General features: G+C 32.1%; 2 protein-coding genes across 2 annotated transcripts; both read left to right on the plus strand.

Moving 5' to 3' along the window:
• Positions 1-685: 685 nt before the first annotated feature.
• On the plus strand, positions 686-1,810 carry LOC120089771 (protein YIPF5 homolog). The gene has a single exon (XM_039047162.1). It carries the CDS (start codon positions 844-846, stop codon positions 1,603-1,605), a length of 762 nt encoding a protein of 253 aa, XP_038903090.1. The 5' UTR covers positions 686-843; the 3' UTR covers positions 1,606-1,810.
• Positions 1,811-5,294: 3,484 nt separating this feature from the next.
• LOC120092165 lies at positions 5,295-6,153 on the plus strand. The gene has a single exon (XM_039050394.1). It carries the CDS (start codon positions 5,687-5,689, stop codon positions 6,029-6,031), a length of 345 nt encoding a protein of 114 aa, XP_038906322.1. The 5' UTR covers positions 5,295-5,686; the 3' UTR covers positions 6,032-6,153.
• Positions 6,154-10,444: the final 4,291 nt, after the last annotated feature.

The raw sequence follows: 10,444 nt of genomic DNA on the forward strand, positions 1-10,444 counted from the left end.
GAGCAAAATAAATGGAGAGCGTATTTGTGAGTACCAAGTGGATCAAGTGTATATCGATAGTGTATCAAGGGTATCAAGTGTAAAGAGTGTATATCAGTAGTATATCAAGTGCATAAAATGTCCATCAATAGTGTACAAAACTTTATATTAGTAGTACATCAAGTGTCTATCAATAGCGTATCAACTGTGTATCAGTAGTGCATCAAGTGTATCAAGTATATACTAATAACGTATCAAGTGTATCACATGGATTGAACTTATATTTTTGTCATTTTTGTAAAAGTAATAAGTCTGAATTATGAGTCTAATCTTTTAAACTTATTTCGTCAAATTTGCAAGAATCCATAAATTTTTATAATCATTTAGGAATAAAACAATAAATTTTTATAATTATGAATAAAACAATTTTAACGACTTCATCAAATTTTCAATCCGGTGTAATTTCCATACTATAATTACAATACGAACTTAACAAAACCTACCGAGCAAGAAATACCAAATTGTATTTTCCTAAAAAGAATGGGGTGAAAATGTAATTTCATATGCCACATCAAGTCACTTAGAAAATTCTCGCCATTGTACTCTTCCCCACTTTCACGTCAACTAGTAGAAACGGAACACGAAAAGTCAGATATACCCTTAAAAGCTCTGTACTATATAAACTCCATATTTTTCCCCCTTTAGTCTTAGTGCATCGAATCTTCGCTAATCTTTCCCCATTTCTTTTACTCTGTAGAGCATTCGATCTCGAGTTCAATCCCTAAATCTCGAAATCGTTCTTCGATTTAAAGCCGTTTTTGCAATTTAATCGATTTCAGATTTCAGAGTTTTGTTCTTCAATCCATGGGTACGGTGAAGAAGGAGTTCGCTGTACCGCCGGTGGTTTTCCCCTCTGGCGGTAACCCCAATCTTCAACAACGGCGGGGTGTGGCGACAGCGCCGTTTCAGCCTCCTCGGCCGACTGGCTCCAGCATTCCGTTTATGTCCTTCGACATCGGATCCGCCGCTGCTGCTTCCACATCCTCCGGCAGCATCTATGGTGGTCCTATCGGTGGGGGGTCCGTCCCTGGTGGTGCTAATTTCGAAGACGAAGAACCCCTCCTCGATGAACTTGGGATCCACCCGGATCAAATCTGGAAGAAAACCAAGTCGATCTTGAATCCGTTCCGGATCAAACCCGATGTGCACAAGGACTCGGACTTGTCTGGACCGATTCTCCTATATATGTTCTTCGGCCTTTTCCAGTTGCTCGCCGGCAAGATCCAATTCGGGGTGATACTGGGATGGATTGTGGTTTCTTCCATCTTCCTGTATGTCGTGTTCAATATGTTGGCCGGACGGAATGGTAATTTAAACCTTCACACATGTACTAGCGTGGTTGGGTACTGTATGTTGCCTGTCGTGCTTTTGTCGGCTGTGTCTTTGTTCCTACCGCAAGCCGGTCTGGTGAGATTCGCAGTCGCCGGAGTTTTTGTGTTATGGGCGACGAGGATCTGTACGAGTCTTATGGTTTCTCTTGCTGATGGTGGGGATGAGCACCGTGGGTTGATAGCGTATGCTTGTTTTTTGATTTTCACTCTGTTTTCACTGTTAGTTATATTTTAGTTCTAATAATGCAACTTCAGCTTTGTGATTAGCATTGACATTCTTTGTTTCTTACGAAAAGGGGGAAAAAGAAGAAAAAAGAAACATTCAGTGCTGAAATTTTTGTTACCATATTGAATTACTAGGTAAAGTTTGATTCATGTTGGGAAGGGGAACTTGATGTAGTTAATGGGAAATCCTTTTTCTTTTAATTTTTTTATTTGTGCTATGTTCGTCATTTCTCCTATTAGTCTTGTTAGATATAAGCCAGCCTATTTTTTTTATTCTACATTTTGAGTGTAAAGTGTGTGTATGATGTGCTTGGTTAATGATCCCCTCAAGCTAAATATTCAAGCATTACCAATATTCCTATGAGCAATTGTCTTGGATATAAAGCATTTTTAGCTGCATATGCCTTCCATCCCGATGTTTGTGTTTCTAATGCCTTCTTTAGTCCCCTTTCTTTTATTTCTATTCGGTAGTTGTTCGCGTCTTCTCTTGTCTTGGTAAGACAACATCCTCATGCATCGTTATTTATTTTAAAAGATTTAAAGTTGATCTCTGGGCGTTTTTTCTGTGAAGAATTGAGTTTCAAGGCATAAACCTCATAAGCCTATTTGCTAGTGTACAACCAATATATCTAGCTTTTGAGATTTGTATCTTTAAGCACGATCATGTTCAATGTTCTAGTAAATAGTAATGGCAATGTGGCTAAGTTGCACACATTGCCTTGGCCCTTTTGTTTTATCTACTGAACGAGGCCTGGGCTAGGGCTTCTCTAAATTTATTTTCTTTAGGGTTGTGTCTAAAATGTTCTTGTATAACATCTCCGACAATAACTTTTCCACTCTCATTTCCAATTGAAAAGGTCTTTTGTAATCTCTCTATTGAGGCTTTCACTTCCTCTGTAATTCCATACCATCCATGAAATTGTTCCTTCACCCCTCCCCCCCCATGAACTAGATCAGAAAAAAAAAAAAAGACCTTTTATAACTGTATTATGGTACCTCCTATGTGTAAGTTAATATGCCCTTGCTGATAACTAGCAGAAGACTGAAGGACATAATAGGCTCTATTTATTGACTTGATTTGATGTTTCTGGTTGTCTTGTGTATCCATATTGAAGAAATAAATTAGGTACCCAAGTTGCTTATGTGTAGGATGAGATTTATTTCTTGATCTGAGTTCATAAAGAAATCATTTAGATTGTTTCTCACTGTGCCCAGGAACTATAGATGTTCTTTTTATAAGAACTAAGGTTACATTGACATGCCTTTGTTTCCGGGAAAGGTCATGTTTTTTTTTAGCTATTGGGTGTACTCGTTGATGTGGGGTTCAGTTGGTTGGAAAGATATAAAAAGTTAACTATGGGATAGAAGATAGTGGGATGATATGTGGTGATTGGTTTACTCATTATAATGCTTCCTTGTGGCTCATAATTCAAAATTGTTTCATAGCTTTTATTTGTTTCTTTTTTTCAAACAAAAGTTGGGCCTCTCTCTTTGGGCTGTATTCCCCACTTCTATTTATTCAACTTTAGCCTTATTGTATTCCCACATGGACTTGGGTTCCACATTTCAGCTTTTAGTGACACACCTCAACTTATTATCTATCTCAATTTGTTACCAGAAACTTATGTTCTTCAGGCTGTTTGTAGCTGTGTTTCTGCAACACAAACTTTTGCTAACTTATGTCTAGTTTTTTTCCTTCCCGGTTTGCTTTTGATAGGTGTCCAGTCCCACCTGATGTAATCTTAGATCATCCCCTTTTTTTTATCTCCCTGTTTTTTGGACTTCAACAATATAGGGAACGAGAGATTTGTACTTCAAACCTCTCGGTCAAGGTCTACTTTATGCCTGTTGCCTTGTCATCCAGTTGTACGTGTTTCTTAATCTAAAAAATGCAGATTGTTGAGGTAAATATTCTACTTGTAATATGCATATACTCGAGTTTTTCTTGCATTATCCACTTTAATGCATTTCTATGGTATCCTTTGATGAGAGATGGAAACTAATTATTACTTATTTTTTGTTTACAAGGAGAAAGACATTTTATCTCGAACTTTCTTAGGCTTAGTCGATGGAAATAAAAAACAAGAAATCGTCTTAGAATGCATTATTACTTCTGTTTTTTTTTTTTTTTTTTTCCATCTCCCTGTTTTTTCTTATATTTACAGCTGTTTGGAGGGTGTTTACTGTGATTGATGGTACTTTTAACTTCTAAGTTTTAAGAATAGAATGTTTTTGGATGGTGTATTCTTTTAGCAAATTCTTTATGGTAGCCAATGAGTTCAGAAACTTCTTAAAAGAATACTTTGTTCTAGAGATTTGTGACGTACAGAATTGTCTGTGAAGATTGGTCTTTTGTTTATAGTTCTACATGTTGGATATGGATTTAAATCTCTATGTTTTTTTTTGACATGAAATCTCTATGTTTTATGTATCCGCGTTACTGTCATGTGTATATTTTGGTTATCATTTGTAAGTTTAGTAGTCCTTGAACTTTAGTCTTTAGTGAGTTTTAAGTGTCTAGTTTGTTCTTTCGAGCAGATTTATTTTCAATTGTGACATGTTGGGTATCGATATATTCAATAACTTCTAAAATTCTTGGATATACTTGATGCAAAATTGAAATTTTAGGGTTTCAACCTTGGAGTTTTATCAATTTAAATCTTAAATTAATAATTGTATCAATTTAAACTTTGAACTATGTAAGGGTATATATATGTATATATATATTTTGGTAAAATTAGGCAGGTTTGATTTTAGAATTTCCAAATTTGCTCCAAGAACTTAAAAAAGTGTCTAAGAAATCTTTGGACCTCTAATTTTGTGTCAGCCATTGAACTTTACAATGGTCTAATAAATTAATTCTTTAGTAAGTTTCGTTTTGATAACTATTTTGTTTTTGAAAATTATTTTATAGACACTACTTATACCTCTAAATTTCTTTCTTTTTTATCTACATTTCACTCGTGGTTTAAGAAACCAAACCAAAATTTGAGAACTAACAAAAGTAGCTTTCAAATAGTTGTTTTTATTTTTGGAATTTGGCCAAAGAATTCAACCATTGTATTAAAAAAATATGCAAATGATTGTAAGAAATGTAGATGAAATAGACTTAATTTTCAAAAACAAAAACAAAAACAACCAAATGGTGACCAAACAAGTTCTTAGTTTTTGATTTTTTGTTTTTGAAGATTAAACCTATAGACACTACTTTCACCTCTAAATTTCTTCATTTTTTATCTATATTTTATCAATGTTTTAAAAAATAATCCAAATTTTAAAAATTAAAAAAAAATAACTTTTAAAAACTTATTTTTGTTTTTGAAATTTGGCTAAGAATTCAACCAAAAAACTCAAGAAATATGTAAATCATTGTAAAAAGTTGTGAGGAAATAGATCTAGTTTTCAAAAACCAAAAAAAAAAAAAAAAAATGGAAACCAAAAGTAGTTTTAAGAATAATTTATTTTTTCTTTTAAACCCTCTTTTTTATTATATATTATGTGCAATAAATTTTATTGCACTTGAAAAAAAAAAAAAAAAAATAATTATCAAACATGACCTAAACTTTTAATTTCATGTCCAATAAGTTATGAATTTTCAATTTTATGTTTAATAGATTTTATATATCTTAGAATTCACATGCCTACTAGATACAAAGTTTAAATTATAGGTCCTATTAACATAAAATAAACTTTATACCATATCAATAGATAAATTAATTTTTAAATTTTTAATATGTTAAAAGATTTACTAGATACAAATTTGATTTATAGATACAAAATTGAAAGTTGAAGAGTATTATTAAACAAATTTTAAAGTCACAAAACTGTCTTAAATACAAACGTGAAAGCTTAAGAACGTGTAACTAAACCTATATTAATTTAAAGTTTACAATTAAAACTTAATTTAATTGCATAAAATATAAAGAAAAAAACAAAGATTAAATGTGAGATTGGGATTAGGGGAACAACTTCGTACCTGATTTTGGTCGCTGTGGATTTGTTGAGGACCGTTATACTTAATTTCTCCATAGTCCTTCCATTTTTCGCTATATAATAAACTTTAAGCTCCGCCGTATTACCACCGACCAGCCATGGCCTCCGCCGGAGTTCCAGTTGAAATCGAAGAAGATGACGAACTCTTCGAGATCGATCTCGATACCGTTAACAACATTATTTCACCATCGCATTCCTCCGACGATACTTACGGTTTCTTCAGGGCTGCCGGTGGCACCACGCTTCTTGCGAATTGCCTATTGCCGATCACCGACGTGTCCAATGCCATTCCGATGGGTGATTCCAACAAATGCAGCGAGATGTCTCTGTTTGCAATGCCGCCAAAGCCGACACATCTGGAGACGGTTCTTCAACTGCTGTTGGGTTTTGGCCTTCGTCGAGCTTTGATTGATTGTTTGGAGATGAAGATAACTGGTGAATAACTGAATTTTTCTGTAAAATCGAATATATATGTCTTAACTAATTAAACTATCTTTTTTTTTTCTTTAAATTTTTATTAAATAACTTTTTAATTTTATCGAGAATTTGACGAATTACATGCAATAGAGGGTGGGAGATTCGAAATGATATATTTCTTATCAATTAAACTATTTTTATAATTTATATAGAAGTTCTTTCGTGATATATGCTCCTACCATGATCTTGTTTTCATGCAGTTTTTTTCCCCTTTTTCTTTCAATTCTTTAGGGCTATTATTATTGTTATTTCTTTTGTTTATGTACTTAATTTGTTAATGTTATAACCAACTTGAATATTGTTTGCATTAGTGGTGTTAAAATAATAAATTTTAGTAGGATGACAAATTATGTTCTCATATAATTAATAATAAAAAAGTATATTAATAAATCCGAGATCAATTACAAATTTATACACTTAAAATTGAAATAAAAAAAATTAAAATTGGACAATTTAAATAATGTTGTTTGTTTATTATCAATACATCAAACGATGTAAGCAAGTTTAATCAAATTATTCCATGGACCTCTTACACTAACAAAATATGTCCAATCGCCATTCCTTTTAGACGTTCTTCAAAATTTATAAGAGTAGAAAAACTAGAGAATACAAAAAATTCTAAACACTCGATATTCAAATTTTAGAAGACTTCAAAAGATTAATCGGCTCTTCGCAAGTTATAAGTTGAAAATTTAATCTCTCTTGATATAAGAACAAACTTAAAAGATTATACATTAGAGATAGTACACTTATACAAATATCAATAAAATAAAATTTATTTCCATAAACTTAAATTTCTCTAAAAATCTTTTATGAACAATGGTGTATTTCTATATATTACATATTTCAATTATCTTGAAATATTTGGGCATTATTTTGGATATTGAGGTATTTCTGTATATTGCAAATTTCTCCAAAATTAAAATTAACTTCTTCCCTTTAGTTAATTCTACCTTTAAATAATACATTCAATAGAAGCAATCATTCAACACAATCATAATACAATTTACATATACTTCTCTCTCTTTGGAATCATAAAAAAGAACAATAAACATATAGTGCTCCTCCTAAAACTATGACATATACAATGTAATACCCCGAATTTTCATGTAATTTTCTTTAAATTATCTTGAAATATTTGGACATTATTTTGGATATTGGGGCAAGAAAAGATTTAATTTGGAAGGCAAGATAATTAATTTAAAAGATATTTTTCAAGAATTGAAATTTTAATTCAATTTAAGGAAAAATTGGATTAATTTACTTGGAGGAAGTGTGATTTTTAAATTGATTAAATATTTGGAAGGATGTAATTTATCTCAATTATTGGATGATATATTCCCTCTAATTTTGGTTTGGACCCAAAATTAAGTTAATTGGAGAAGTTAATTGGTTTGAGAATAATTTGATAAGAGATTTGGAACTTTTGGATTGGATAAAGATTTGAAAATAAAGAAAAGGAAAATAATTGCTATTTTGGAAATTAAAAGAAATTTAAAATTTAACCAGGGAAAATTGGTTTTAAATTTTATCCTCTTTAATTTTGGAGTTTGGATCCAAATTAAATAAGATAATTAATTTAAATTGAGTTGACAGGAGAAATTTGGATTTAAGTTAAATTAATTAAATTATAGAATTTCTAATTTAGTTAGATGGTGAAATTTCTAATTTAATTAGAATATGGATTCCCAATTTAATTAGATCATGGATTCTCTAATTAATTAAAATATGAATCTCCTAATTAGAGAAAATGTCGTATTAAAAAAGAAATCTAATCTATCTACTACTTCAAGTTATCGAATCCTAAATGGTTTAGGATTTTGAGTATTTTTCCTCTATAAATACAACCATCAACTTCATTCAAAACCATGCATTTCATTCTAAAGAGAGGTCAATTAGAGAGAAAAATCCCTCTTACTTTCATATTTTTTTAGTTGTGCGCCGTTGTGTGTTTGTCAGTCACTACCACTTGCTGGATTTTTTATTTGGTGAGTTGTTGATGGTTTTTTTTTTTTTTTTTTTTTTTTTTAGATTTCTTGACTGGTTCTATAGTACACATTGGATTTTAGGCCATACTTGATTTATCTATAAGATTTGGAGCATCGATTCAAGTTTTTGAAAGTCGTTAGTGTACTACTCAATAAGTTATGGAGCTTTGGAACACATAATTGGTGAGTATTAAGACTATGGAACTTTTTGGATTAAATATTAGCTTAACTCTCAATTTTGAAGGTCCAAAGCCATTGTCCATTGGAATTAAAACTCGATTTTAGGGGATATTTTGGAGTTGAAATCTTGAAAGTGATTTGTTGATCAAGCTTCATTGTTCGGTAAGTTAAATAGGGGGCATTTGGACCAATTTTTGTTAATTGGATTTAGGCCCCGAAGGATTAATTTAAATTTTGGACTCGTTATTTTAGACATTGGTTGCTAAATTGAATTTGGTAATTTATGTTTTAGGGCCGATTCAAATTTACTCAAAATCTTTAAGGAGATTATTTACGTGGACCATTTTTTGTAACCAAGTTGAGGTAAGTGGTACTATTACCGGTGCCTTCGTACCAAGCGGCCTAGGTTAGATTTATAAAGTTAATTAATGGACTCTAGAAACATGATTTTGTCGTTGTGATATACTTGTTGCATGACAGTTATGAGTATTATGAGCATGTTCGAATTTCTAATCAGTACTGAATTATGTATGTGATGCATGATTAGACCAATAGGGCAGTTTACTGTCTCGCCTTGATGCATATTTTATTTTAGAGGACCGACAGGTCTAGTTTCATGTTTGACGATGTGCCTACGGGCTGCTAGACATGCGTGAATCGATAGGTTCACGTTCGTGTTATTTTTTCATCTTTGACGGTGTGCCTATGGGCTGCTAGACATGCATGAATCGACAGGTTCACGTTCATGTTATTTTTCCATGTTTGACGGTGTGCCATCAGGCCACTAGACATGCGAGTCAAGGCAAGATATTACGTCTTTTGGTTTCTTTTCATAATCTAAGACAGATGTAGTTGTTTGAGGCACGGGCCCATCATTCTCAGCTCGTAGATGTATAGTCTAATCTCGATAATGGGATCGCTTACTGAGTATTTTTATACTCAACCTTTATTAATTTATGTTTTTCAAGTAAGGATAGGAACGGACCGCGGGTGACGAGAGGAACCTGTGATTGTGCCATATGAGACAGAGAAATCGCTTCCGCTCAGTTTACGTTTTCAAGCTATTTAAAAGTTTTGATTTGAAACTCGATGTTGGTCCAAATTTTATCTGTTTAAGTTATTTTTTTTCATTATTTTAGGAGTTCTGAACAAATGTTTTACTTATTTGTTATTTATTTTGGAAAACTATCTTTATTATTTTAATGAAATTTATTTTCCTCAATGGTCAAAATGTTTTGAATGTAAATGTGTAATTATGAGTAACGACCCTTATCTGAGTACTCAAAAGGTCGGGTCGTTACAATTCTCCCCCTATCAATATGCATTAATAATAGTATCAAGTAAGGTAGGAAATCAAGATGCATCACAACGAATAATACCAAGCTCAAGCCTATTTTTGCAAAAACTTTCTTCATTCAAAGACTTGTAAAAATATCTGCTAATTGATTATTAGAGCTTACAAATTCAAGAGTAATATTACCATTTTGCACATGCTCTTTAATAAAATGATGTCTAAGATCAACGTGCTTAGTCCTAGAATGATGGATAGGATTCTTAGTCAAATTAATAGCACTAGTATTATCATAAAATATGGGCACACTATCAAACTTTAATCCAAAATCACAAAGAGTTTGTTTCATCCAAAGAACTTGTACACAACAACTAGCAACCGCAATATATTCTGCTTCGGTAGTGGATAAAGAAATCAAATTTTGCTTTTTACTATACCAAGATACTAAGAAACTACCAAGAAATTGGCAAGTCCCACTAGTACTCTTACGGTCAAGTAAACTACTGGAAAAATCCGCATGAATATCCAAGCGAATTAAATTCAACATTTCTAGGATACCACAAGCCTATATCAATAGTTTCAAGAAAATATTTAAATATTCTTTTAACGGCATGTAAATGTGATTCCTTAGGATAAGATTGAAATCTGGCACATAGACATACACTAAACATGATATCGGGTCTACCAGCAGTCAAATAAAGTAAAGATTCGATCATACCTCGATAAGTCTTTATGTCCATGCATTTACCTTTTTCATCTTTTTCAAGCTTAGTGGTAGTGCTCATAAGAGTTTTTGCCATTTTACTTTCATCGAATTTAAACCTGTTGGGTGAAAATTTAATTTTGTTTTTTTTTTTTCCAAAAAGGAAAAACTAAAGGGAACCAACCTTTGGTTGAGAATCCCACATTGACAAATTTTG

Source organism: Benincasa hispida, chromosome 11 (genome assembly GCF_009727055.1).
Source record: "Benincasa hispida cultivar B227 chromosome 11, ASM972705v1, whole genome shotgun sequence".
Taxonomy (NCBI): Eukaryota; Viridiplantae; Streptophyta; class Magnoliopsida; order Cucurbitales; family Cucurbitaceae; genus Benincasa; species Benincasa hispida.

Excerpts from the sequence above, each read along its gene's own strand:
- LOC120089771 (XM_039047162.1), top strand. The coding sequence starts at position 844 with ATGGGTACGGTGAAGAAGGAGTTCGCTGTACCGCCGGTGGTTTTCCCC.
- LOC120092165 (XM_039050394.1), top strand. The coding sequence starts at position 5,687 with ATGGCCTCCGCCGGAGTTCCAGTTGAAATCGAAGAAGATGACGAACTC.